Below are 27,560 nucleotides of genomic sequence, written 5' to 3'. Positions count from 1 at the left end.
AAGATTCTTCATTTTGCATTAGCTATCCACTTCTATGCTTTGTTTTGAAAAAGTTTTAGATAAACGTTCCATGTACGACGTTAATAGATACTTTAATTGAGCCAACTGCGCTTCTTTAGATTTCACCTCTTTTTCGAAATTGCTTATTATATCATCAGTTTCTTGTTTGATTTTGGCAATTAGTTTATGAGTTCGCTTATTCTCTTCATTACGTTCTGCATTGAGTTGCATCACCTCGTCCAAAGCTTCATTGGTTTGCTTCAACTTTTGGCTCAATGTTTCATACTTTTTCGTATATTGTTCCTCTAAATCACGATACTTTTTCTCATACTTGGCCAATTGTTCAGATCTGGTTTGAATTTGTTTTGCCAAGTCGTTTGACTCTCGAGTGATGCCTTGTAATTTGTCATTGTGTTGGCGTATATTGAAAACGTCACTTTCATCTTTAGTCAACTGTCTTGAGATGTCTTCTGCTGCTCTAATCAATGTATTGATGCTTAACTCATTTACTTGTATCGTATCGAGAGTTTTGCCCAAATTTTGAAACTGTTTGTCAAAAGTAACAAACGTTTTGATTAACCCTTCAGCTTCCTTGTCCAAATCGTTAACGATGGTGGTTAGCTGACCAATATCCTTCTCTTTGAAACTCTTTAAATTTTCAATTTCACCTGTTGTTTCATCACAAAGGTATCCGATATCGTATAACTGATTGGCTAAGTTACTCTTTTCCGTCTTGTAGTCATCATGTTGTTTTGTCAACCTTTCTTGTGTTGCTTTGAGTTGACGAAGCTTTGATTCCAATTTCCTATTGTAATTGTAAACATGCTGCAACTCATGTCTGGGCACGTCACTGCGTCCATCATCTTCATACTTTAATCTCCTCTGTAATTCATTAATCTGAGAAACACGTGCCTCGTTCTCATCTTGTAATTGTTGAATTCGAGTAGTTGTAGCGTCTGCTTCTTCAGCTAGGTTTTCATATTCAGACGAGATATTTTCTCGGAACCGTAGATAGTTGACCACAGCACTTAGTAACCTTTTCGTACTCAATGCCTCTGGACGAGTCAAATCTAAAAGTGCAAGATCATCAACTCCAATATTTTGGAAAAATTTTCGACAGCATCTAAACAATGTAAGAATTTCATCTGTAGGTGATGGTTCAATTTCATTTTCTTCTTCAATGTTGGTTCCACCATTTTGATCATCATCAGCTGCATCGTTGCCCTTGTTCTTGATACCTTCCAATCTTCTTCTTGCCTGTTCTTTGGCTCTTTCGTATATATTATCAATACCCATAAACGTCTCGAGGAAATGTGTATACAATCCAATTACAAACTCACTAGTTGGCTTTGCAACTAGCTCTAGTGATACATTAAAGTCACATTCCAATAGACATGAAGTGATCTCTCGTGTGTCCAAGTATGGGAAAGCATCCTTTCTGACTGGCCTTACTCCTCTAGCTGGAGTGGTGGTGATTGTGCTCTGTCTTCTCATTTATCCTCTTGTTGTTTATAGTTTAAAGTAATAACCACAAAGTACAAATTGATTTTTCTGTTGAAGAAAGAAGAAGAGACAGAGAGAAAAAAAAAATTATTCCAACAGGAAGATAATCCAAGTTCATACTATACTATTTACAGGTAGTAAGTCCAATCAATCCATAATCAGAGTTGGTACATCAAGTGAATAATAGTCATACTTCTATCTTAAAAACAAAAAAGAAAAGGAAAGAGTTTCCTATTGCAATATCATTACAGATAATCATGGCTAACGAGGAGTATGTGACAGATTCCAGTTCAGACTTTACGGAGTACTGGATTGATTCATTTTTAGGTATAAAAGGTAACGAATACTTTTGTGATATAGACGATGAATATATACGGGACCGTTTCAATCTTACAGGGTTGAATCAAGAAGTATCAAAACTTCCGACACTAATAGATATAATAACTGACGTTATTGATATTGACTCACAGCCGGAAGAGCATCGAGAGGCGTTGGAGCATAATGCTAGAATATTATATGGTTTGATCCATGCAAGGTATATATTGACCACAAGAGGGTTGAATAAGATGTTTGAAAAGTTTCGTAATGGCGATTTTGGTTATTGTCCGAGGGTTCATTGTCAGCTTAACCCATTGTTACCCATAGGTTTGAACGATCAGCCTCGTATGGCAAGTGTTAAATTGTACTGTTCGAAATGTGAGGATTTGTACAATCCCAAATCAGGACGTCATTCAGTTATTGATGGTGCTTATTTTGGTACTTCTTTCCCAGCTATGTTTTTCCAAAATTTCCCCAATATGATACCAATACATCCAAAAGAAACGTATGTTCCTCGGGTATTTGGGTTCAAGTTGCATGAATACTCAAAGTTGACTAGGTGGAGAGAGTTGCAAAGGTTAAAGTTGGAGAGAAGGTTGGCCAAGAGTGGTATACAAATAAAGGATGTGGTTGGTGGGTTTCAGACTGACAGTGGCAAGTCTGTGTCTCGTAATGTATAATGCATCATAGCATAGGTTTCCTCTAATAGACTTAAAATGAGGGAGAGTAGTTATTGTAGATTATCACTGATGCACTATGAAAAGCAGAAGAAAAAAAAAAAAATTGTGGATTAAATCTCATACAATCTCATCAAACTATGTCGTGTTTGAAATCGACTCGGGCAGTATCAACAAAGAGATTCCTCTCTACAAAGGTGTCTACTCCATCTACAATACAGGAAATAAACCGATATGACAATATTCCACCAAAATCTCGTGTATTTTCCATGATACAACCAACTGGAAAAATACATTTGGGAAACTATTTGGGTGCAGTTAAGAGTTGGAGAACCTTGGCCAATTCCAATCTGGAGAGTGAGTTCATTTATGGAATTGCAGACTTGCATGCATATACAATTTACAAACCTGCCGAGGAGTTGAAGCAGAATAGGTATCAAGCAATTGCAAGTTTATTGGCTAGTGGGTTGGATACAACGAAGTGCACCTTATATTTCCAATCAGCTGTACCTGAACATCTGGAGTTGAATTGGTATCTCACATGCATGACAAGCATGGGCCAATTGAATAGAATGACACAATGGAAACTGAAGGCACAGCAAACTGAATCAAGTACAATAACAGATGAAAAAGTGATGGAGTCTACCAAAGCGGGGTTATTTTGTTACCCAGCCTTGCAAGCAGCTGACATTTTACTATACAGGTCAACTCATGTGCCTGTGGGTGATGACCAATCGCAACATTTGGAGCTTTGTAGATCCATTGCAAAGCTATTCAATAACACATATGATGTAAATTACTTCCCGTTACCAAAGACTTTGTTAACTCCTGCAAAGAAGATTCTCAGCTTGAAGAATCCAGAAAAGAAAATGTCAAAGTCTGATCCGGTGCAAGCATCATGTGTTTACGTTACCGATTCGCCAGAACAAATCCAGTTGAAGATACGGAAAGCAACTACTGACTCAATACAGGGAGATTGGAAGTTTGATCCGGTAACGAGACCTGGTGTATCAAACTTGATTAACATTATATCAGGATTAACCAATGAGTCAATTGAAAAGACGGTGGATAGTATACAACATTTAAAGGACCACAAGAGTTTGAAGGATTATGTTGCTGATTTGATTGTTAATGAGTTTAACGATAAAAGGCAATTGTATGATGAGCTTCTCAAGAATAGAGATTACCTCGACCAAGTTTGTAAACAAGGAAGAGATAAAGCTAGAGAGATGGCTCTGGTAAACATCAGTGAGATTAAAAGTATTATAGGAATGGATTAGAGGGGTAATCTACAGTTGTAAATAGAATCTATATATAGTCTACACTAATATGTATATTGAAATCGTGGCACGTGAAACTTATATCTGTTGTTTGTGATCGATACGTCTATTTTTTATTTGTCTGTGGTAGTGTATATATACCGTATGATACTTGTTATTGTTGCACAGACTCGTCGTACTAAAATTCAAAAAAATTGCTGCGAAAGTTGGCTACACAAAGAGAGAGAAACGAATTTTTTTCGCGTTGTTTTGATTTCATTCAAGAAAATGTACAAACACAAACACCACCCTAAGCTAAACTCACATCACATCACAAGACTATACGTCTATACCTAAGAAAAGGTATTTTTTTATTTACTACAGCAGAAAGCAACTAGCCGACTGGAAAGCAGTTTGGAAAGGAGTATAGCTTAGGGCTATTCAAGAGATCATTTACATTTAGAGTCTTGTTTACATTTACCTTCCAAACTATAAACAACCCCAAAAATACATCAGCATAATTCAAAAAGAGCCACACAGCATCAAAAGTACAAACAAGACACAGAACAAACAAACAACAACAACAAAACCAAAGCAACCCAAAGTAAAGCTACAGGCAACAATTTTTTTTTTCTCAAATCAAAACCACAACAAAACTTTTTATTACTAGCTTTGGTCATCTTATTCTTCTTGGTACACCACCACCACCACCATCAAAGCTATCTGCACAACAATGAGTAACGAAGATGATCAAAAACAGATGCAAATAAAGATACTATACTCCTTCGATGATAATCCAACAACATTCCTATCGAGATCATCACAACAATTCCCAGTACAAACGGCCGAAGTTCCTATCCATTCAACGTTTTCTGACGAGCCAGAACTAATAACCTTGGGGGCGTTTGAGCTTAGAAGTTGTATTAAACAGTTGCTTCAATCCAATCCTGAAAACTTTAAGCTCCATTCGGAAGATTATGCTGTCTACTACAAGGATATCACAGAACAGCCAGATGAACCTTTTGTCTCAAATGGTGTTTTATCGTCGGTTGTTTCGTCAAAGGAGTCATGTCTTATTCCTGGTAGAGTGTGTCAGAATATGTCAGCCAACTTTTTATTTGGTAACAAGAAGAAGTCACCGTCATTGACTTTGGAAATCAGGTTGAAACTACATACTATTGAAGGAGCTCCAGCATTTTCGCCACCCGCCCAATCGCAATCACTGCAACAACAACAGCAGCAGCAGCAGCAGCAGCAGCAGCAGCTACGCCATCAATCACAATCTAAACAGCCACTATCGACTATCAATAGCTCACGTAATGATAGGAAAAGGTCACACGACTCTTTGAACAATTCAACCTATAATCCAGCTAAAGCAACAAGGACTTTATCGTTGCCTTCTTATTCCAATATTCAAAACATACGACAAGCTGACCGTGCTAATAGAACCACTCGGTATAATAGAGAGAATGTTGAAAATCGGTTTAAACTGGCGCCATTCTTTCAAGAGAAAGCAGTGTATGATAGTGGGAAAAAGAGACCAAAGTATACCTCTGGGTCAATACCTCAGAGCAAGCCAAGTCTGACGCCATCCCAACTAATTCCACAAAGAGCTGTTCGTACTAGATCAATGTTTACAAATACACCAATAGTGGTATCGTCACCAATCAATGAAGAGACGTACTCATCTGATGATCCTGAATACAAAGCTAATGAAGATAATGATGAAGGAATCGAGGAAGAAGAGGAGGAGGAAGAGGAAGATGAGGATTACAATGCTACTTCGCCTTATACTCCTCAACAACCGCCATATGTGAATAAAGAAACGCCGCCAGAATTGCCTGAGGATTTGGACAGCAAGCGTACTCATACCATTACTAGTGCAAAGTTGCCCAAAAACCATGGCTTAGTATGCATCAACTCATGCTGTCGAACTCAGTCGTCTATTGCTTGGAAATATTTTGAAACTGAGTACAAGCCTCATTTTTCGGCTCTTATACGAGCTACTGAATTTGACAAGAAACATTACGAAGGAATGCTTGGCCCATTATGTAATGCATGTTTTCTTTTTTACAAAAATAAAGGTTTCATGAGACCTGAACATGTGGTGAGAAAGTACAATCAACAACAACGATACACTCAAAAGTTGAAAATGAAGAATTCAAAAGAAGAGGATTCTGATAATTCAAAGACGGCGTCGTCTTCACTTAATGCTGTTGCTAATAAAAAGAGTTTCCATTCTTCTCCAAAAACATTCCCCACTCCATCTCATACACCATCAGCTATTAACCAAGTGATACAAAATAAGTACCATAGCGGTCAGAATCATCTTCAACAACAGCAACAGCAGCTGCAGCTGTACGGTCATTATCCAAATCCCTTACCCTCAGGACAGACACCAGACTATCATGATCTACTACACCAACTCAATGTCTATGGTGGTCCATCAACAGATATCGATCCTTTACCTGGTGCCACACCACCAATGCGTGCAACCAAGTCCAACACTAGGATAATAAATGTTGCCGATAACGATCCCAAGAGGGCGACTAAGCAAAACACTACCGTGATCGATGATTACTACGAAGGTGGAGAAGATAAAGAAAATTGTCCACCGCAAGAAGTTACTAATAAGGAAATTGCTGAATTGGATGCCATGCTACAATCGATACATGATGACTCCAATAACAACTGGATGAATTTTTTCACTGATTCAGCTCGCAAAGATGATAATAGTCCCAATTCCAAAACGCCAGTTGATCAAAATCCAATTACATTGTTGAAAAAATCATCAATCAATTCTCCTTCACATGCTTCGAATAAACTGTCAATGACAAACATGCCGAGTTCACCATATCTTTCTGCTCAGTCGCAGAATGACAATCATCAAAATGAATTGGATGATGTGTTGGGAAGTAGTAGTGGTGGTGGTACTAGTGCTGCTGCTGCTTCTGCCGCTGTTTTTAAACAAGTTGGAGGCTCATCTCCCCAACAGGCCAGTAGAACAGATACAGCAAACCTGTTAATGAACTGGCAACATCATACGAGTAATTCAGCAATGAAGGATTTGGGTTCAACACCGAATACTGATTTTTTTTCCAATGTTGATCATGATGATGGAGATAAGTATGATGGGAATAGAAGTGTGGATTTGAGTACAGACCATGTACATACTACTAGTTGATGATGATTAATATAATAAATATAATTTATCGTAGATTTGTATCATGTAGGATAAAGATGTGTATGTAGAGCCATGTTGTGACGGCATCATCTCAGGTAGGTTCTAAAGCTGTAAATGTAAGCCCTATGTACCACCCAGGCTGCTCCATTGTCGTCCTCCCTTCATAAAAGATGAAAAAACCTCTTAAGAATCAACCCCCAATAATGTATGCATTTTCTCTGTGGTGCCTTCAACCAGAGCAAAATTTTGTCATGAAATTTCCTTTGTAGTGTAATGGCTATCACGGTTCGCTTTCACCGAGCAGATCGGGGTTCGATTCCCCGCAAGGGAGCTTTTCAAAAATTTTATTTTCCACTCATCCTTTGTAGTGTAATGGCTATCACGGTTCGCTTTCAGATGTCCATACGTTTGCAAGTTCCGAGCAGATCGGGGTTCGATTCCCCGCAAGGGAGGAAAATAAAATCTCTTTTTTTTTGTGAATGAACATGCTGATGTGTAATGGTGAGGCAACGACGATACCAAAGCGAGGTTGATGGTTGGTCTTGGGTCATCTAAGTTGAAAGCTAATGCGTATGCATAAAAAATAAGTTACGACGTGCATTGAATTCATGCACTCTAACTTTTTTTTTGCGGCAATTTCTCACAAAATATGTACATAAATCATGACAATCTTGAGGACCCTTCGGTGAAAGCAGATGAGGTGAAATGTTCACTTTGTATGATCCTCCTACGGAGGTGTAGTCACTCAAATCCACAGACTGTGACACTTTTTTGACCTCAGGCGATTTAGTCAAATTATTTCTTGGCGAAAGATTATGAGCCGTTTTATTGCACTTAATACAACTCTTTATCTTTGACACCTTGCCAAGACAGTTCGCTTAACTCACTCCGAGATCTGAATGATACTTATGACCATATAGTTCGATTACGTATATGCAAGGTCGGCTATTTACATACTGTAGGCCTGATGATTGTTTCAAGTATTTCCTTTTTTTGTACCACGTGTATGAGCCGCTTCCTTTTCCCGCCTCATGTCTGGTGGACTAAAAACATACATAGAGTTGTGCATACAAGATGAAATTACGAGAGAAGAGACAAAAAAAAAAAATAGAAAGAAAAATCTGACGATGCTTTTCTGGAGATAAACTATATATATAACTCATTGATAAACTCATAAGAAAATATTCATTAATCTCATATTCACAGGGACTATTTGCTATATCGAGGGAGAAGGACGATTCTTTAGAGTATCCATTTGTATTTTGGTATGATATAACGACCATCAGCAATCACATACGATACTTATACCAGCTTATCTTCCAATCATGAAGTTTGCAAAGACATTGGAACGCACCTTGGCAGAGGACATACCCGAAGAATGGGTCGAAGCAGCAATAAAATACAAAGCGTTAAAGAAAACCATCAACAAAGTAGTTGATGAGTTACAGTTTCTTGGGTTGGAGAAGAACAAATTAAAGCTTATACTTAATGATAAAGTGGTTGATATTGATGAAAGAGATGATTCTAGTACCGGCCCACTGAATCCAATTATTGCTGAGTATACATTGACTAAACCATCACCGGATAGCCATACTATTAAACCGATGTTGAAGATTACTTTGGATTTCAGTCATGAGGAGTATTCAAGTGATAAGATTAATCAAATTTGTCATGAGATAAAGGAGAAAATTGAAGGATTATTGAATGAGGATGAACGTGAAGCTGATGAAGAAAAGATTATTGAATTGACTGAGGATGAAGGCGAGTTACGAGTTGTTTCGAGTAGAGAGGGATCTTTATCGCCTCCAATATCTCCTCAGTCGCCACACACGTCACCTCCTTTATTGCCTACTGAGGGAGAAGGAGTCAGTGTTGGCAATGGCGGAATTGATAACAAATTGGATAAGCTAGTATTGGACGATGACCACAAAAGGCGAGAAATTTACATCATGTTGAATTCAGATAGTAAATTTTTTAAAATGTTGGAAGAAGAATTGGAGGCACTAGATTCATTAAGAAGGGAAGAAGAACAAAAGATCATAAGTGAAGTTCAAAAAGTGGCGCAAGCAATAGCACCAATGAAGGACAAAACATCTGAACTTTACAAATGGCGTGAATTGTTTAAAATTTATTTGGATTCCGAAGTTTATTTCAAGTACAATGAACTTGATTATGACCAAAGAGATAGTGATCAAGTTGAAGAACACCTTACTGAGTTTTTAACCAATGTCAACAAGATTGGTGTCCTTACCCAATTCAAAAAGAAACAAAGTATTGAAGCTTATAACCAATTTGTTCAAATGAATTTCCACCTTTTGAAAATGCTTCAATTTCAAACTATAAATACTGAAGCATTGCGCAAAATATTGAAAAAATTCGATAAACAAACATCACTAGGTATACAGGACATTTACCCCAAACTTGTATCTTCTGACCACATATTTGTTAGTGGGAAATCACTAGCTCGTTCCATTTGTTTTATCATGCAAACATCAGTGCTCAAACTAATACCCCAATTGGACGACTACTCATGTCCCATATGTACAAGTATCGCATACAAACCAATCCGTCTATCGTGTGGTCACTTATTCTGTGTGCTGTGTTTGGTTAAAATGAAGCAACGTGAACGTATTGATTGTCCATTATGTCGAAAGAAACATGCTGTATTGGATGCGGATTCAAGTAATTTGGATGTGGAGGCAATGGAAATAATGAAGAAGAATTTCCCTGTTGAAGTTAAAGCAAAGTTGAAAGATCGGAGTAAAGAACGATATCATGATTTTAAAGGAAATGATAAATGTATTGTTAGTTAAAAGAAAAGGGGGTTTCAGTTCGTGAAAGTGGCGTTTTTATACGATGAATTGTTAGAATTTAATAGCAGAGGTTTAATTTAGATTAATGAAGGGGAGTAATGGAAAACACACAGGTGGCTGAGGGATTGTAGGCAAAGCAAACCAATCTTTTATGTTCTAAATAGTTTGCTTTCACATGTTCATTTCAACACAGTCGCTTGCCACATGGGTATCAAAAAATTTTTGACGTACCCTATTGGCGTAGTGGTATTTGCAGTGGAGAGGTTTTTCGCCGTAGGCTGGGCCTCTTCTCGCCTTAGAAGGGACCAATGGTGTAGCCTGGCATCACCCTAGATTCTGAAACTATTGGGGCAACTTCGCCTCAGTGTACAGAGTATTCTAGTAACGTGAGTTCGAATCTCGCTTGGTCCTTTATGTTTTTTTGCATACACATTTTCTTTTTTTGAATCTTTTCTCTACCATTTATGACTTCATATTCATCGATCGACTAACAAAGCATGTTGGTACACGGAGCTGCGTTTACGGTGAATGTTTCATAGAAATAAAATGTACATGATGGTGTTAAAACTTATATAAATATATGTATCTCAAAGCAACTACTGAGTATCTTTAAGTATCTGTTGTACTCTCTTCTCATTTGAGTTTTCATTAGTTTCCTTATCACCTTTAGAGGGGTCATGTTCAGCTAACCTGTTTTGTTGCTCATGCTGTTGCTGTTGCTGTTGCTGTTGCTGTTGTTGTTGTTGCTGTTGCTGTTGTTGCGCTTTATTGCCACTACCTTTTCCATTACCAACAATTTGATCCTCATTATTGCCCACCAATGGCGCCTCATTAGCAATACCACCTTTTGGCGCTTCAGCTACTCCTAACCCTTTTTCACCTTTGGACCCAGCAGCCAAGTTACCAGCTAAATCTAGATTATCCTTTTCATGATCAGCTTTTGAACCGACTCCTTTAACCATGTTATCCAAGTTGTGTTCCGAATTCTCTAGCCTGTGCTTATTGGATGATGACGAAGAGTATTGATCAGCTGGTACAACTTCGTATTCTACTTCTGGCTTATCTTTTAAATCTTGTGAAATCCACCACATTAAAGTTCCAATTATTAGAAACATAAAGATGTAACCAACAAGCTTTCTTCTGGGGTTGTTGAAGTATACTATTGGTTCTTTGAGGTTGTTGTAGGGTGAATTCTTCTTTTTGGAAGATGGTTTCATATAGTATGGTCGTGGTAAACCATTGTTGTGGTAACTTCCTTGCATGGATGATAACGTAACGGCGTGTTCTTGGGTATTTTGTCTTGTGGTAGGGTGTTTTGAAGTTATACTTCTCTGAGATCCTCTTGTGATTGCTTTGTGATAAAGGCTATGTTGAAAAAACGTATTGAGAGGTGTTCTAGAAATGAAAGAATTTTTTCTTTTCTTTTTCGCGTGTAACTTTAGTTTGTGTATTTGGTGTTCTTTTCTGAAATCGAAAACTGAGTCGATTTCAATCTAAGATCTACGATGGATGAATAAACCTTAAAAAAGTTGGCTTCGTAATCATATATTAGCTAAAAGTAAATCTAAGCAGTCACCTTTTACATGTACATAAGACTCTTTCATCATACTCTATGTAATATAATACAGCTTTTACACCCATTATAGTAAACAAATCGTTCCTAAAAACTGCGTGAGAAAACTTTTGCAACACTCAAGACAAGAGGAGGTACCAAATTCTCTTCACCACCAATGACTACAGCAGCCATGAACATATTGTTAACACTTCTCATATTACTCCAATGCGTCTACTCAATTCCCCCTGCATGTTTTCTAAGTTGTATTGCTGAAGTGTCACGCAAATGTGAACGTGGTTTATCACAATTCTCTTGCATTTGTATCAAAGAAGATCAAATAGTTGGCTGCTTAATCGACATCTGTCCATTTGGAAACTTCAATAGCGCAAGAGATCACTTTCTTGGCAGTTGTTTGGAACATGGTAAACCAACAATCACAAACCCTTATCCACCACCAGCGGCTTGGCCACCACCTGATTATGAAAAAAGTTTACCCAAAATGCATGAACCAGTTTATCGTCCAGAGCCTACGAGAATTCATCAGGAGGTTAGGCCAAGTCCTACTCGTTCAATTGTTGATCATCATAATCCACCCCCACAATCTCCACATACTAAAAACATACAGCAGCAGCCGATACACCACGAGCCATTAAGGAGTCCACCGCAACATCATGCAGAGAGCAATCCACGCACAACCCACAATAACCCCACACCAACACCAAATCAATCCATTCCTGATTTTGATCCTTGGTTCGATGATTATGATGATGACTTTACTGATTCGTATGATCCTGAAAAGCCATTGGAGTGGGAAGAAATGGATGCATTGGATAGATTTGGTCGTTTCATTGTTATTCGTCGTCCAATAAATGTCCCTAAACAACTGCGAGATCCGACAAATGCCGGGAAAAAGAGACGAGTTGTGGTCAAGCTGCCAGCAGACCAGAGAAACCACACATACACTCCAACTCATGAAGGAAGAAAGCTTGTTGAAAAATTTGACCTCATCAGAGATCCGTCTCTCACAAAGCGTGAAACATTATCTCCAGTGTCCTCAATTGTAGCTACACCAAAGAACGTACATCTTCACGCACCACTTGAGTCACACTCGTTCGCTCCAGTGTACAATTATAACAATACTAGCATTCCCCATAAACGAACCAAAAAAGTCAACCGCAAAACATCTCCCTTTTGATTGCCTAGCTTTTCCCAAATATGTTGCTATACGTTCTTGAATCAACTTTAATATTCACTATAGTCTCCCTTGGCACACTAACCAAACCAAGCTCCCTAACATGTAATTTTGTCTTGTCAAATTTATCTATCGAAGTCTCATAGACATTTGATAATAACAAATTTCCAAATGGGTCAATCACGGTTAAAATACCCTCAAGTATCCTCGAATCAACAACAGTGACATGAAAATTTGCTCCTATGTATTTCTCACAAGGCACAGTGCTATTAGATTCATTAATCATGATTCCGCGAATAGAGTGTGTATGTTGCCTGACGGGTTTCGCGATATTTCAATCAAAAAAAATTTTCAACTTTTATTTCCCACTTCTTCTTCTTCTTCTCCAACATCAATCGCGGATTCACCCTTTGTATTAAAGAGCTGACTATTTTATTTCAATAATGGTCAACTTTTGAAGGTTCACAAGTGAATGTAAAGCGTAGATTAACCTTAAGTGGAGCACGTTTCTGGGCGCCTGATGTTGACTAATTTAACATGGGACATTGGGAATCAGTTGTGACTACAATTCTTAGGTCGTAGAATGTTCATCTTACTAACTCTTCATTGATGAGTCATAGCTTGATGAGTCATGGTTTGTTCAGCTCGAATTACTGGCCAATGGTGGAATTGGGTCTTCAACAATTTGTTGAGATTTTTTTCAACGAATTGGACTACTTTTCTACCTTCCTCAAATGAATTCGAGCCAGCAACAACATGAATTAACTTCGATATATCAAGAATACAAATCGTTCTTTCCTAAATGCGAGCTTCACGTTGAAAAGGAACCCAAACGGATAGAGTTAACAACCACCGAAGGCAACTTAATTAAAGCAACTGTTGATATACGCGGTTGGTCTCAAGTATCACCCATTTCAATTCATCATTATGAGACTTTTGAAGCAATGATGCAAGATTTGAGTCCTTCATTTAGAGACAAATTCAGTTCCGAACTTACAAATAGACTAAATAGCCTACTACAATAACATAAAAAGACGTTTGCAATCCTCATTCCACTATGTACATGTACTACCCTCAATGTTTCTTCTTTTCACCATTTTGACGCCTTACAAAAGCTTCAACATCATCAACATCTCTTCTCGACTCCCTGATATAATAATGAGCAGCCCTAGGCATATAAACATTTGGTTTATAAAGCACCTCAATATTTCTAATCTTTGGGTTATACACCGGGATTCTAATTTCTGATCCAACACGATTCAATTTCGTTCTGAGCAAGATATTAGATCCCAAGTTACGTTGACCTCTCTTGATGGCAATGATTCTACCAGTGACGTCTGATCGATCCAAATAGGTGACTTTGATGATGTCGCCTGCTCGTAAGCCGGTTTCGTAGTTGAGCAAGTCACGTCTTTTGCCTGTTGGATCATGTTTTGCAAGTAATTGTTTGTGGATGTATGTCATTACATTTTCGCCTTGTCTTTTAGGTGGAAGGGGTTCGTAAACGGTTGGTAATGCTAGTTGAAGGTTAGTATGCTATGCCGAATGACTTTGCTGTGTGCAGTTACATACGCTTTCTTAAGTAGTGGAAGGCTCTTGATGGGGAAACGCGGCAGGTATTTATACCTAGCGATCGAGATATGGAACCAAACATGGTTTGTGTGAGTAAAGTTTTGATGCTGTTGACTGCTTGGTGAATTTTTTTCATAATTTTTTTTTTTTTTCCATCAATTTTGCAGAGAGTGAAGAGAGTAAAGAGGTTGGTTCTACACATCTTTGAAAAAAACTATGACAATTACATTAAGTATACTTAATCCACTCATTAGCTCTCCTAAAAACGTGGTTTTCTCTTACGACCAGTGAATTTAGAATCCTCAGCAACCATACGACCCCTCTTTCTCATTGTGTCCTTCTTTCTATTGATATACTCTTTCCTAGTCTCCATCAATTTCCTCTTTTTCCTATTCAATTTCAGACTCTTTTCATCGGGTGCTTCCATCTCAGCTCCTTTCAAATTTATACTACGTTCAGCTAATCCCGCAGTTAAAACCAAATAGTATTTCTTGTGACGTTTCAGTTCTGGATCATCTATAATCAACCCACCACCAAAACCAGCCAACTTTGCCGCACTCATTATACTTTCAGTTTGTGAATCATTCATGGGATAAAATTGAGCAACAAACTTGCCACCACGTTTCAATGATGCATACAATGTATTGAAAAATAACAATAATCTCCTCTTTGGGTCAACATTGGCAGAATCGGCGTTACATAGCCATTGTATTGCTGATATGGATATAGCTGCATCAAAAGTACCGGCACGGAACGGTACTCCATTACCCAAATCAGCCAAGAACAAGTCTCCTCCAACGTCTCGATCTAGAGCTGTTGCCAACATACTTGGTGATATATCCATCCCCACCCAGTCATAGCCTTCTTCAGTCAAAATCTCGCCTGATAAACCTGAACCACAACCTAGATCAAGTATAAACTGTGGTGCTTCTTTTTCCAAATTGAGAAGCTCTAATGCACGTAATGTCATCTTGGCTTGTATGTGTTGCACACGTGTTGACGAAGTGTATTTGAATGATTCTGTATCATTGTAGAATATTTCTGGTGGAGCTAACTCCTCTGGTCTGGACATTGTATGGAATATGTGCTGGAGAATTGAAAGAAGTGATGATGACTCTCAGTAATAACATTTTTTATTTTTTTTTTTTTTTTCGTGGTGAGAGATGGGATCATTGCGCTTTACAACAAATGTTTCAAGATAAATGGTACTTTTATTCCCTATTAAACTTACAACGTACTTATAGAAGTGAATATTTTAAAGCATGCATGCTTAGAAATGGAATTCAGATTCAACATCCAGCTTATCATCATGTGGATATGGTAGTTTTCTCTTATGATCATGACTTGGGGCGAATTGGTGGTTTCCTGTAAAGTCAAATCCCTCAGAGTCATCATCATCTTCATCTTCAAATGAATTTCTCTTGGTGCTTCCAAAATTAAAGTCATCCATTCCATCTTCACCTACACTTGACCCTTCATGTGAGTAATCTTTTCCTTCTCCACTAGACTTGACCTCTTCATCACTTTCAATTTCGGATGGATATAATGATTGTTCAGCAGTGACAATTTGTCTAACTGATTTAGGCAATCTGTCAGGTCTGTAGAATCGTAAATCTACTCTTCCAAACACGTAAAGCAAATTAATCAATATTTCCAAACCACCCCAGAATACATACATCATTGCTGCTGAGCCAACAGGTGACTTATCGTAGACAGGTCTAGCTTGGAAACACACAACTGCTCTCAAGACTGAGGATATAAAGATAAGCAATGTAGTCACTGCCAAGATCATCAATGATACGTTATGAGTCAAATCACCACGCTCGTTGTTTAAACCCTTGACTGTATTATAGTGGTGATGAGTAGCAGCAATAACTCTGATGGCATAACGATGGTTATGGTTTCTTTTCAAAAAACTAGCTCCTGCTTCTTGTGGCTCACCTTTTCTAACGAAATAAAATGGTTTAAATGATCTGATCCACCATGGTTGATAAGTGTACAAATTTTCATCTTTCCTGGTTGGTTTGAAAAAATACGCCAACCCAATCAAAGACATCGAAGTCAATGAGTAAAGGATGATCAAAATTGATGTTGCTTGAATACATCTGACATAATTAAGATAATTTTTATGTGACAATAAAAACACTTGCAATCCAGCCGCAGTCACAATGGTCATGGCAATAACTCCACAGACGATTGCATACAAACCTAACATAAATCCCCAAAACAATTTTCTTGAACCACCAACAGGATGTCTCCAAGTAAAGATACGTTGTGCCAAAATCAAATTAAAACTGGTTAATAAAACCTGGGGCAAAATCAAAAATACTTCACTAGGTATACCAATTTGCGATATGGAAATATCATAAGTCCACACAATTCGAAGGGCAAACCCAATAACACGGCAAAGGGAATAGAAAATGAATCCAAGACCTGGCCAGAAATAATGTCCCCTTGAGAAATTAATTGCAAAAATTCCAATGTGCATAAGGGAAATTATGGCATACAAGACAGTAAATGCAATTGATGGACCAAAATCACTAGGCATGGCATAATTACCAAATAAATTGTATTGGTTCATGGTCGAATAATCAAGCAATATTGGGGAAATTCTATTACCGACCAAGTTTCTTGCTTGATGTGATAGAATCTGGGACCCAGTTGCAAGATCAGGATTGTTGTTTTGATATGTAAGAAGTTGCATAAGCCCATAGATGGGTGTATACACGTGGATATTGACAGTCATATCTTCACGGAAAATGTATGAGGAACTTCAAAATAGTAGTTGCAGTAAGGTTTATCTGGTATGGGGGAGGTGGGGTATTGGTAGGGTGGTTGAGGTATCCGGGTGATTTAGCAAAAATAAAGTATTAAAGAATCAAACAACGAGAAAGAAATGAAAAAGCCCTTGATAGCTGGCTAATCCTCTGATAATTTTCTTTAATGGGAATGTACTAAAGTATTTAAAGGAAAGTGTTCTGTCAAATAATAAAAAGAAAATAAAAGAAAAGAAAAAGTCCATCTGTATGTTTATGCATGAGTTGTGGTTTGTGCAATACTTTTCTTTTTTGGTGATGATTTCTCCAAATTCCGCTATATTCATATAACCAAAATAAGAAATTTTAATACATTCTACATACACAAAGTATAGCAATGACAAAAATATAAAAACAATGACATATTTTTTTTCTTTCGACAATACCACACAAAATACAACAACTGTTTTGATGAAAAAGCGGCTTTAATGTATATGCCACATTCTTTTCCTATGTCTTCACGAAAAGAGAAAGAGAAAGAAGATAATACACAAGACTATGATGTGTTTAAGCTTGATGGGACCTTGTGTCTGATTCAAACCTTAAAAGATGGATCTCACTATATTACTGAGTTTACAGTTTAAGCTTAATGAGATCTCATTAGATGTTTGCTAGGATCAGGCGCTTAGAAAGAAACAATGAGAATAAAACACAGGATCGAATGATTTCTAATTTTAGCTTACCCAACAATCGGTAATCTATTTCCTGACTGATTAGGCTTCATTAAGGATGGTTATTGCTAAATGCCCATTGTGAAAAAAAAAAAAAGAAAAAGGGTTTTTACTCATTTGATTATGACTATGCCTAATTAGGAAAGTGTATATAATAAAACACAAAATCAGAAGAATAATAAAAGCACTCTTTTTTTTGTGCAACAACAATAAAGTTATGGGAGAGTAAAAAAAAAAAAAAAAGATAAAAGAGGCCAACCTTTTTCCGTAATATGGATATGATCGGAGGGGTTTTGGAGCCAATTACGATAGTACACTCAGTCCCGCTGTATCACACTAGGGATCTGTTGCCATCAAGAATGCCTTGCTTTACCGAGTGTTGTTAACAAAGCTGGGCAGAGTGCATGTGTTACTGTATACAGTAATTTATATTCTGCATTTATTGCTGCACGAGCTAGACCAACGTCACATTGTTTGCTTTAAAACGGTTATGAGTAGTAGTAGACTATAGCGGATTTAACGACTCAACAAAGGAACCATTTCGAAAAAGCCACCACCCTTTAGTGATAGACAATAACAGTTGGTACACAATGCTTTCTTGATTTAAAGTTTGAGTTTTGTTGCCTTTTTTCTCTTTCACGTATAGAGCGGCTCATCGTTAAATATCAAACGTTTCTTCAAAATCAAGCGCTTAAAGCATTTTTATGCATCGAAGCAAATATATCCTTTCAGTCATCTTCAGTATCAAAAAAAATGCATTGTGCACTCTCTCCTGGTATACTCAACACTAGAGTCGCTTCGTATGGAGTACCTTTTTCTGTTGGGTAAGGTACATTATTTCCTAAATCAGAAATGTAATTTAACATGCAGATTAAAACACACACAAAAACAAGCAAACGACGGAATTAATGTATAGAGGGTTAAAAATAATGCACTATTTCATAAAATTTTGTAAAACTACGGACTTTGATATTGTTACCATTATCCGTCAACGCGGATAAACCAACTTGTACCTGAATTTTACCGAGGAATCATCATACGTTGAATGCCACGGATGACTCATCATGACATGTCAAGAACGTATCTACCTAAAATCTTTCCCTCTGACATTTCTTGAAACACTGTTCCCACTTCACTCATTCCTACGACTTTGATAGGACATTTGATCAATCCTCTTGCAAAGAAATCAACAGCTTCGGTGGTGTCCCATCTGGTACCAACATACGAGCCCCTAACGGTAACTTGACTGAGCAACAGTGCTCATGATATCAAGATGAAGTTTTGCTTGAGGAGGTAATCCAATGAGGATAACTGTTCCAAAAGGCTTCACATATGAGACACTTTGTTGAACAGAGGCTTCTGAGCTGGTTACATTCAACGCAGCTTGAGCACCACCATTGGTGACTTGCATGATTTCTTTAGCAACATCTTTTACGTTTTGGAAATCAATAAACACCTCTGCTCACAAGTCTTTAACAAACTGCTCCTTTCCTTGACCTCCATCGATTCCGATAACTCGTAATCCTAAACACTTGGCATACTGAACTGCTAATGAACCTAAACCGCCACCAGCGCCAGAAATCACTACCCATTGCCCAGGCTTAGCTTCTGAAGCTTTGAGACCAGTATAGACTGTAATCCCAGCACACAAGATTGGTCCCCACAGACTTCAAATCAATTGACCTAGGTAATTTAGCCGCTTGAATTGCATCAGTAGCACAATATTGCTGGAATGAACCGTCTTCAGTAACTCCATTCAAAGTCTGAAACATGCAGGCAATTTCACGTCCTTGTCGACAAAAATCACAATTCATACAAGTGGAATTGAGCAACTTAACACCAACATAATCACCAATTTCCCATCCCTTTACATTCTCTCCCATGGCTACAACAACCCCGGCTTCTTCATGACCAAGAATAAGTGGACGTTTCAAGCGCGATTCATGCCAGTCGTCTTTCCATGCATGGTAATCACTATGGCAGACTCCGGAGTACTTGATATTGACTAAAATTTCATTGGATTGATTTGAGGAACTGGAATCTCCTTGCATTGTAACGGTGCATTGGCGTAGTCAACAACGATAGCTTTTTGGGTACGAGGGATTTTAACAGACATTCTTTGAGTGATTTATGAGTAGCTTCAGCCGGCCTGACACTCACCTCCATGGGCACATTGCATTCATTTATAGTTATCTAGTCCTTGCTTTTTTTGTGGGGTATTAGCCTAGCGGAGCTTTTTGGTGGAAAGAGAATTTAAAAAAGCATATTTCTGCGGAATTACTAAGCACACAATCCAAGCGACTGACTTTAGTTTAAAAGGGCACTTGATGAGAGGGGAAGGGGTCACAGCAGTCCATATAAAGCAGCAAGAACGGGAAGTCTTTTGCGCGTCTCCATTTTAATGGGTGAAAATTCCGTCCCTATCAAAATCATACGATGGATAGTACATTTTTTAAGCTTTCGCTTTTAAGTAGATTGGAGTTGAATGTGTATTAGAGATATCGGGTCCTTTCTGCATCCAGATCCGATTCTTTAAAACTTTGAAGATTTTCTGTGTAAGACTCAGCTTTTGTAGAGACGCGCTTCAACTCTTTTCAAATTTTCATTGACATAAACCCATCACGTCCTTTACCATCATCAGTATGCCTACAGCAAAGATAGACTGCTCAGCGGTACATCAACTACTATCGCAAGAAAAGTCTAATGACAGAAACTCCTCCTCACCCAATCTAATCACTACACCATATGGACTTGCTCTACTTGAAATACAAGGTGAGTTAAATCTACCTCACACCAAGCCTGATATACCATTGGATCAATTACTGCCACTAGATCAAGAAAAAATGAAGAACTTTGTTACTGTGGATGATATATACGATGCAGTAAAGTTTGGACATCTACAATTTGACAGTAAGGATCAACTGAAGGTGACGTTATTTATTGGCAAAAGTCAGCGGTTGATTGGGAATGTGGTAAAGTTGGATATCCCATTGGGTGTGTTGAAAATACCAGTGAACAAAGAGGTGTCAAGTGGGGATGGCGATGTGGATATGGACATCGACAGAGAGGTAAACCAAAATATTCAAATGATTGATATAGTACGAGCTAAAATGATCTTTAAACAACGTCCATTGCCTATTATGTAAAATAATAAAAGGAGTGCTTCTTATATATCTATCTATCAAAATAATATACAAAGTATTAGTACTTGAGATTTTAGAATTTGGAACGATGGTCCCATTGAACATTGGTATTAATATCAAATCCATAGTCGTCAAAATCATCAATAACAATATTTTCATAAATTTGTCTAATCTCATCATGACTGAAACCCAATTTCTCATTCATGTAGCGAACAATGTTACCATACTTTTCATGGAAAGAAGCAATTGTAGCCAACATAGCTTCATATCGAGAACTAACCAAATTATTGAACCCATCTTCCAAAAGACTCCAGTTACGTCTACCACGAGAAATCATCTGTTCAATGTCAGCAGCCGATGAGCTGTCTTCAGTATTTGCACTCATTTTCTCCTTCAACTTTGCCACGGCTTCCACAAACCCACTTTTGAGGACAGGGTGATCGGGTCTCAATCCAATTGTAGTCAACTCATACTCTTTACCAATCGTATCTTTATCAACTCCGGCTAATAATAAAAACAACATTCCTAAAACACCAGTACGATCTTTTCCAGCAGTACAATGGAACAAAAATGGTTGATTTTCATGTAAAATGTATTGGAAAATAGTTTTAAATGACCCAATGCCAAATTCCAACATGTCTTCGTAAACATGGACATAAGTTGACCAAGAAGTCATCAAATTGGTGTATCTTATGGCAATTGCTTGTGGAGAGTAGTCATCATTGGAATATACCGGGGCGTGAATTCTCTTGACGCCATACTTTTCCAATCCTTGAGGAAATCCATCCTTGGCCACTTCTCCATCAGAACGCAAATCAAACACTGCTTTGATACCAAGTCTTTTGAGTTGTTGCATACCATTTTCAGTCATACCAGCAACGTTGGCACATCTGAATGCCAAGTTTGGCTTGACGTAGTAGTTTACATTAACATCATTAGATGAAGTAGCCTTTGATGCTTTATTTAACTCAAAAGTTGGCTTAAGTATTCTCCATCCTCCAATGTCTCTAAAGTTGCTCACTCCTTCAACATGTTTCCAACGAGGAACTCTACCCAACACTTTAGTAGATTGCAAAAACCTATCCAATTCTTCTTCAGGTGAAAGGTATTGAATAATGTAATCAACAACGAGAAAGTTAAAGTTAACCCTGTCACCTTTCAATGGTAGATTAAGAGGATTAACTTCATCGAAATGATCATCAGGTTGAATTTTATCGTGACCATAAAAATTGTGATCTGCATCAGGAATCAATTTCAATACATGCGATTTAGGTCCTCGGTTCAAAGCATTGGCAAAATTTGCCGAGTCATATTTAGGAATGATTTGGTCTTCTAATCCATAAATACTCATCACGGCAAAATCGCGTGATAATTCACTCAATTTACCCAAATCTGGCTTTGACAAGGAAATGATTTCTCTTGCTGATAAATCAGTGGGGACATATTTACCATATCTGAAGTTTAGTATACCCGGCATATAATCAAGCTTGCCAAAATCACTGTATCTTTCCAACACAGTTTTGGATGTGTATCTAGCAGCGCAATTGACCAAGTTTGGCACAATAATAGCTCTTGGATCACCTTTTTTCAACAACTCGTCTTGCTTCATAGCCCAAAGAAACATGGCTACTCCACCTCTTGAATGAGCAATAACTGAGCTCAATGTAAGGTCAATACCTATGCCATTCAATTTCCCATCGCGAATGAATTCAGCAGCAGCTTGAATATCATCAATATCTTGAGTCAAAGCTCTCCCTTCCAATTTATCTTCATTATCAGCAGAGTCACCACATCCTCTGAAATCAATTCTCAAACTGAAAATCCCCAAGTCATTAGCTAATCTATGTGCCAAATGTCTTTGATAACAATAGTTTCTGTGACCACCTTGACCATGTAAGATAAGTGCCGCTTTATGAGTGACTGGCGCTAAATCTTGTTCAAATGGGTTTTCTGCATCCATAGCGTGAGGAATGGCAATAGTACCAGTGACGCCTTTGCCAAACCTGACCTTCACTTCACGTGGCACAGGTGGACTATATTTTTTATCCACTGGTTTGCGTGATTCTGTCATAAAGGAAGACTTTGTTGATGGTGTTAAGTAGTTGGGGTAAAAGTAGAATGCTGTTTTCCCTTTTCTTTTGGTTATATAAGGAAGAAAAGATTTATAGTTTTGGTTTGGTTTTGGTTGAAAATTTAAAAGAATTGTAATAAATCCGCTTATGATTTTTCTAATTACTCCACTATGGAACCCACCCACACTCTTATTATAATTTTTGGGTAATCGGCACGTCGGGTATATATCTGTTCAAAAACTGTAAAAAAGATATGCACAGAAGAAAGAATAACCGAGGTGTAGGAGCAGTCCATTGTTCACGTAAACGGGTGAGATATACAGAAGAAGACTAACGTGTATAAAGGAAGAAACTACCGTTGTACGGTGCTCTTCAAATTATGGGTCGATTCTTTCTGCGACAAAAAGATAAATTAGCCGCCAAATATCCTTCACACTAAAAGCCTCCGCTCCCTCTAAACCCACCACTTCGAAATCCTTCTCTTGCTTACACATGATAAGCTGAGTAGACAGTGATGGCACCTTTAGGCGTCGTAGTCCAAACGGTTTATACACGTAGATTGTGTTGATAATCATCTCACACACAGTGGAGTTAACGCCGGAGAGAAAGAAAAAAAAAAAAAAATAAAAATAAGCAGATCAATAGATGATTTAGCCTTGAACAGTTCTTCAAATGGATCCACTGTCAGATAGAGATGCATATCAACAACTAGGACAGCGCTTAAACCAACAACACTCTGAACAACTCTTAACGCAGCTACAAGTTTTCCGCTCTGCTCTAATCAACTTTGTCAATGAACATAGCCACGAGATCAAGAGCAATGGTGAATTTCGGTCCAAATTCAATCAGATTTCACAACTGATTGGCATGGATCCTTTGGATTTGCTAATTTACTCCAATTCCAAAATGACAAGTAGCGGCAGCGGCAGCAGCAGCAAACGTGATGCAAGTAACTTTATTACTGGCCTATCAGTTAAAATTGTGGAAATATGCCAAGAGACTCGAGACTTGAATGGTGGGTTGATTTCAATACGAGAATTGCAGTCAATCTTGAATGACACTACGTCAGATTTGACAATAGATGCAACTATAAAACAAATTGAACAAGCAATTACTATTTTGAATTCAATGGGTAAGAATTATGAATTGATTGTTATCAACAACGAATCATGGTTGAAATTTTCATCGATTGAAAATTTATCTAGTGATCAATTAAAGATTTATGAATTGTGCAGTTTCACGGGTGGGTATGTTACCATGGGGCTAATTAGAGACAATTATGGCTGGGATAAAATCAGAATTAAAAGTGTAATTGATGAAATGATTATGAATGGGATTTTGTGGGTTGATGAACAAGGTGAAGATGAGTGGCAGTACTGGGAACCATCTTGGATATCTCATTAGGAAAGAGTGGTTCTGCTAATCTATCTATAAAGTCTATACTACTCCTCTTTGTTCCTTTTGGATTCCTTTTTCGACATCCATCGAGCATTGATGATTTCATAACTATCAGTTCGTTCTCGGTTTGCTAATGGTACATACTTGGCAAAAGCACGTCCTACTCCATCACCAAGTGGCACTGTGTTGACTGCTGAAGCTGTCTTGGAATGGTTCTTAAATACAAGGTCTTCCATGATACTCAGCATCTTAGTTTTGATGTTCAAATCATAGCACATACCTTTGAATCCATTCATGATTCGATTAAATTTATATTCATTGTCAAATTGTTTCCAGTCCATAGGCGGGAATTCGCAATCGTACAACACAAGTGGTATATCATTGGCCATTTCATACTGAGGCTTGGTGGGGTACTTTGAAATATCCATTAAATCAGTAACAATTTCCGGTTTCTCTAAATGCTGTCCAACCAAGAACAAGACAGCAACCATGCACCTAACTTGATGCCAAAGGAATGCAGTTCCAATCAAGTCAAAACAATACAAGTCATTTTCCAAATGAAGGATTTTCGAACTGTATATAAACCGTTCGAAATTGGTTATTTGTTTTGATCCATCCAATTTACAAAAATTTCGAAAATCATGTTGTCCTTGATAATACTCAGCTGCTTTATTCATGGCATCAATATCCAAATTTGAAGCTTTGAACAAGTATCGATAATGACGATTTTTGCAGCTGAATCTAGCATCGAAATCAGATGGAGGATGTAGACATATAGAATGAATTTTGATATCACTTGGTAAATTGGCATTAATAATTGTTAAATAATCAATCTCTTTGTCATCATTAGCCGAATCTTGTTGTTCTTCGGGAGTCAAGTTTGATCGAAGTTTGATTGAAATTACTTGGTTCATTGCACTGACTCCCTTATCTGTTCTTCCACATCTGGAGAAATCCACTTGATCTATAGGTTCAGGAATGAGTTTTATTTTGGACAAGGTTTTCAATATGGTTTCTTCAACGGTTGGTAATGGTGTTGGCTCAAATTGGTATGCAAGTCCATTGTAGTTCCAACCCAAGTACGCAAATCGCAACGCCACAAAGCGTAGGTTGTGTTTACTCCAGTCAAACTGTTTTTGCTTCTTCAGTTTCTGTTTGATCTTTGGTGTGGTAGTTGGTGCTGGAGTTGTTGGAGTTGGTTGTGTTTGGTTTTCCAATTCTGTGATCTTGAAGATTAAATCCTCTTTAGTCCATGACGAGTAGTCTGTAGTTTGAGACAGCATTGTGTTGGCAGTAGTAGCAGTAGTATTTAACATTCTATAAGATCTTTTCATGAACCATCGAATCGCTATGCTCCTAAACATAAACTCGCTTACTTGAGACAAGGATTTCAAATTTTCAATTTTTTTCCAATCTCATCACAAACCTCATCTTATCTTATACCATTCCAATCTCCTGCTTTATCCCATTATGAAATCACAAACAGGTTCCCTTGAATGGGAGAACTTACGATACGACCTATACCCATGGCTCAAGGATGCTCTACTATCACTAGGCTACCCAACAATGACACCCGTCCAAGCATCCACCATCCCTTTACTTTGTGGTAATAAAGATGTAATCGTTGAAGCTGTCACTGGATCAGGAAAGACATTAGCGTTTGCTATACCGGTGTTGGAAAAGATATCAAAGAGATTGTACACACCAGATGAAGAGGGCAAAGTGGAGCCTTTGAAGCGAAATCATATTTTGAGTATTGTCATATCTCCAACTAGAGAATTAGCTAAACAGATACAAATGGTGTTTGATCGTGTATTGGAGTATTTACCTGAGGAGCTAACTCCAAGGATAAAGACGCAGTTGTTGGTGGGCTCGCTAGGTAATGTACGTGAGGATCTTGAAAAGTTTCAAGATAATCAAACTCAGATTCTCATTGCTACACCTGGTCGATTATTAGACTTTTTGACGACATCCCCCATCGTAAAGACATCAAGTTTGGAAATTGTCATCTTGGATGAAGCAGATAAATTGTTGGATTTTTCATTTGAGATGGATGTGGTTAGTATTTTAAAGAAGTTGCCCAAGCAACGTCGAACTGGTTTATTCTCAGCAACAATATCATCTGCAGGTGATACGATATTCAAAACTGGTATGAACAACCCAGTCAAGGTGCAAGTTAAAACCAAGAATTTCCTTGGTGAGCAGCAAAATGCCCCAACGTCGTTACAATTATCATATATGATGTTGCAACCAGAGTTTAAGCTCACTACGTTATTGACAATACTACGTGATTACGATTTCAAAAAAGTGATTGTTTATTTCCCTACATGTACTTCAGTCAAGCATTTTTATCAAATATTCACCAAGTTGATTAGTGAAGAGGATTCGAATTTGCAGTTTTTCTCACTACACGGACAGTTGAATACTAAAGCTAGATTAAACACATTGGAGAAATTTATAAATGGTGATGAAACCAATACTAAATACGTGTTGATGACTACTGATGTTGCTGCTCGTGGTATCGATGTACCAGAAGTGGATTTGGTAGTGCAGTTGGACCCACCAACTGATCCTAGTGTATTCCTACACCGATGTGGACGTACAGGAAGAGCCAACAGAGCAGGTAGGGCTATAGTAATGTTGAATGATGGAACACAGGAAGAGGATTATATTGGATTCATGGAAGTCAAGAATGTATTTATGACTAAACTTGATCCTCCTGAATCAACAAGTCACGATACTTTCCAAAAACGACTTCGCAAATATATGCTTGCTGATCGGGCCCGCCATGAGCTCGCAGTCAAGTCATATGTTGGATTCATTCGATATTATTCTAAACATATAGCCAGTCTGATTTTCCGATTGGCCACACTTGACTACTTGGCAATTGCGAAAATGTATGGGTTGTTAAGATTACCCAAGATGCCAGAGACGAAATATATTGATAATTCACTTATGCCACAAGATGGGTGGTTGGGTGAACCTATAGATATGGATACTTATGCCTATGCTGATAAGTTACAAGAGAAGTCAAGATTGGAAAATTTACAACGTGATAAAGAGTTGAAAATTGCCAATGCCAAGAAGCGGAAGGAATTAAAGATTAAAAATGAAGCTTGGTCGAGCAAAACGGATCATAAGGAGACTAAACAGGAAAGAAAAGCGAAAATGAAGCGGAAGCGTGAAGCTATTGAAAAACAATTGATGGAAAAAGATGATGAGGAAGATGAACAAACGCAACAAGATTGGAAGGACTTGATTCGACAATCGAAAAAGGCAAAGAGTCTGACCATGCAAGGTTCATTTGATGATTTATAGAGAGGGGAATAGAGAAAGAATCTGCTATCAAGAATGGTTTCATATAAATCATATATGTAGTTCATTATA

The 27,560-nt window shown here is 37.8% G+C and overlaps 15 protein-coding genes across 15 annotated transcripts; 7 read left to right on the top strand and 8 right to left on the bottom strand. All coding sequences in view use genetic code 12, as the record gives it.

Moving 5' to 3' along the window:
• Positions 1–18: 18 nt before the first annotated feature.
• Positions 19–1,494, bottom strand: NUF2 (kinetochore-associated Ndc80 complex subunit; the record flags this gene model as incomplete). The annotated part of the gene is made up of 1 exon (XM_067690898.1): positions 19–1,494. The coding sequence occupies one exon, from the start codon at positions 1,492–1,494 to the stop codon at positions 19–21; it is 1,476 nt and encodes a 491-aa protein (XP_067549317.1).
• Positions 1,495–1,760: 266 nt separating this feature from the next.
• On the top strand, positions 1,761–3,778 carry MSW1 (tryptophan--tRNA ligase; the record flags this gene model as incomplete). The annotated part of the gene is made up of 2 exons (XM_067690897.1): positions 1,761–2,495; positions 2,696–3,778. 2 exons carry the CDS (start codon positions 1,761–1,763, stop codon positions 3,776–3,778), a joined length of 1,818 nt encoding a protein of 605 aa, XP_067549316.1.
• A 712-nt stretch (positions 3,779–4,490) lies between these two features.
• On the top strand, positions 4,491–6,941 carry I9W82_002079 (uncharacterized protein; the record flags this gene model as incomplete). The annotated part of the gene is made up of 1 exon (XM_067690895.1): positions 4,491–6,941. One exon carries the CDS (start codon positions 4,491–4,493, stop codon positions 6,939–6,941), a length of 2,451 nt encoding a protein of 816 aa, XP_067549315.1.
• Positions 6,942–8,266: 1,325 nt separating this feature from the next.
• On the top strand, positions 8,267–9,754 carry TRY3 (Try3p; the record flags this gene model as incomplete). Its single annotated transcript, XM_067690894.1, has 1 exon — positions 8,267–9,754. One exon carries the CDS (start codon positions 8,267–8,269, stop codon positions 9,752–9,754), a length of 1,488 nt encoding a protein of 495 aa, XP_067549314.1.
• A 596-nt stretch (positions 9,755–10,350) lies between these two features.
• On the bottom strand, positions 10,351–11,395 carry I9W82_002077 (uncharacterized protein; the record flags this gene model as incomplete). Its single annotated transcript, XM_067690893.1, has 2 exons — positions 10,351–11,119; positions 11,364–11,395. The coding sequence occupies 2 exons, from the start codon at positions 11,393–11,395 to the stop codon at positions 10,351–10,353; spliced, it is 801 nt and encodes a 266-aa protein (XP_067549313.1).
• Positions 11,396–11,484: 89 nt separating this feature from the next.
• Positions 11,485–12,504, top strand: CCW14 (Ccw14p; the record flags this gene model as incomplete). Its single annotated transcript, XM_067690892.1, has 2 exons — positions 11,485–11,510; positions 11,694–12,504. 2 exons carry the CDS (start codon positions 11,485–11,487, stop codon positions 12,502–12,504), a joined length of 837 nt encoding a protein of 278 aa, XP_067549312.1.
• Positions 12,505–12,508: 4 nt separating this feature from the next.
• On the bottom strand, positions 12,509–12,787 carry I9W82_002075 (uncharacterized protein; the record flags this gene model as incomplete). Its single annotated transcript, XM_067690891.1, has 1 exon — positions 12,509–12,787. The coding sequence occupies one exon, from the start codon at positions 12,785–12,787 to the stop codon at positions 12,509–12,511; it is 279 nt and encodes a 92-aa protein (XP_067549311.1).
• Positions 12,788–13,575: 788 nt separating this feature from the next.
• I9W82_002074 (BUD23) lies at positions 13,576–15,145 on the bottom strand (the record flags this gene model as incomplete). Its single annotated transcript, XM_067690890.1, has 2 exons — positions 13,576–14,018; positions 14,389–15,145. The coding sequence occupies 2 exons, from the start codon at positions 15,143–15,145 to the stop codon at positions 13,576–13,578; spliced, it is 1,200 nt and encodes a 399-aa protein (XP_067549310.1).
• A 198-nt stretch (positions 15,146–15,343) lies between these two features.
• On the bottom strand, positions 15,344–16,819 carry I9W82_002073 (uncharacterized protein; the record flags this gene model as incomplete). Its single annotated transcript, XM_067690889.1, has 1 exon — positions 15,344–16,819. The coding sequence occupies one exon, from the start codon at positions 16,817–16,819 to the stop codon at positions 15,344–15,346; it is 1,476 nt and encodes a 491-aa protein (XP_067549309.1).
• Positions 16,820–18,791: 1,972 nt separating this feature from the next.
• On the bottom strand, positions 18,792–19,611 carry I9W82_002072 (ADH1; the record flags this gene model as incomplete). The annotated part of the gene is made up of 2 exons (XM_067690888.1): positions 18,792–19,016; positions 19,210–19,611. 2 exons carry the CDS (start codon positions 19,609–19,611, stop codon positions 18,792–18,794), a joined length of 627 nt encoding a protein of 208 aa, XP_067549308.1.
• A 591-nt stretch (positions 19,612–20,202) lies between these two features.
• Positions 20,203–20,706, top strand: CTF8 (Ctf8p; the record flags this gene model as incomplete). The annotated part of the gene is made up of 1 exon (XM_067690887.1): positions 20,203–20,706. The coding sequence occupies one exon, from the start codon at positions 20,203–20,205 to the stop codon at positions 20,704–20,706; it is 504 nt and encodes a 167-aa protein (XP_067549307.1).
• A 70-nt stretch (positions 20,707–20,776) lies between these two features.
• On the bottom strand, positions 20,777–22,774 carry I9W82_002070 (uncharacterized protein; the record flags this gene model as incomplete). The annotated part of the gene is made up of 1 exon (XM_067690886.1): positions 20,777–22,774. One exon carries the CDS (start codon positions 22,772–22,774, stop codon positions 20,777–20,779), a length of 1,998 nt encoding a protein of 665 aa, XP_067549306.1.
• A 673-nt stretch (positions 22,775–23,447) lies between these two features.
• VPS22 (ESCRT-II subunit protein) lies at positions 23,448–24,179 on the top strand (the record flags this gene model as incomplete). The annotated part of the gene is made up of 1 exon (XM_067690884.1): positions 23,448–24,179. The coding sequence occupies one exon, from the start codon at positions 23,448–23,450 to the stop codon at positions 24,177–24,179; it is 732 nt and encodes a 243-aa protein (XP_067549305.1).
• Positions 24,180–24,217: 38 nt separating this feature from the next.
• Positions 24,218–25,489, bottom strand: I9W82_002068 (pseudouridine synthase; the record flags this gene model as incomplete). Its single annotated transcript, XM_067690883.1, has 1 exon — positions 24,218–25,489. The coding sequence occupies one exon, from the start codon at positions 25,487–25,489 to the stop codon at positions 24,218–24,220; it is 1,272 nt and encodes a 423-aa protein (XP_067549304.1).
• A 154-nt stretch (positions 25,490–25,643) lies between these two features.
• SPB4 (putative ATP-dependent RNA helicase) lies at positions 25,644–27,491 on the top strand (the record flags this gene model as incomplete). Its single annotated transcript, XM_067690882.1, has 1 exon — positions 25,644–27,491. One exon carries the CDS (start codon positions 25,644–25,646, stop codon positions 27,489–27,491), a length of 1,848 nt encoding a protein of 615 aa, XP_067549303.1.
• Between the last annotated feature and the right edge of the window lie 69 nt (positions 27,492–27,560).

The sequence above is a fragment of the Candida metapsilosis genome, assembly GCF_017655625.1.
Source record: "Candida metapsilosis strain BP57 chromosome Unknown scaffold2, whole genome shotgun sequence".
Classification (NCBI taxonomy): Eukaryota; Fungi; Ascomycota; class Pichiomycetes; order Serinales; family Debaryomycetaceae; genus Lodderomyces; species Lodderomyces metapsilosis.
This window is presented reverse-complemented; position numbering and strand designations above follow the sequence as displayed.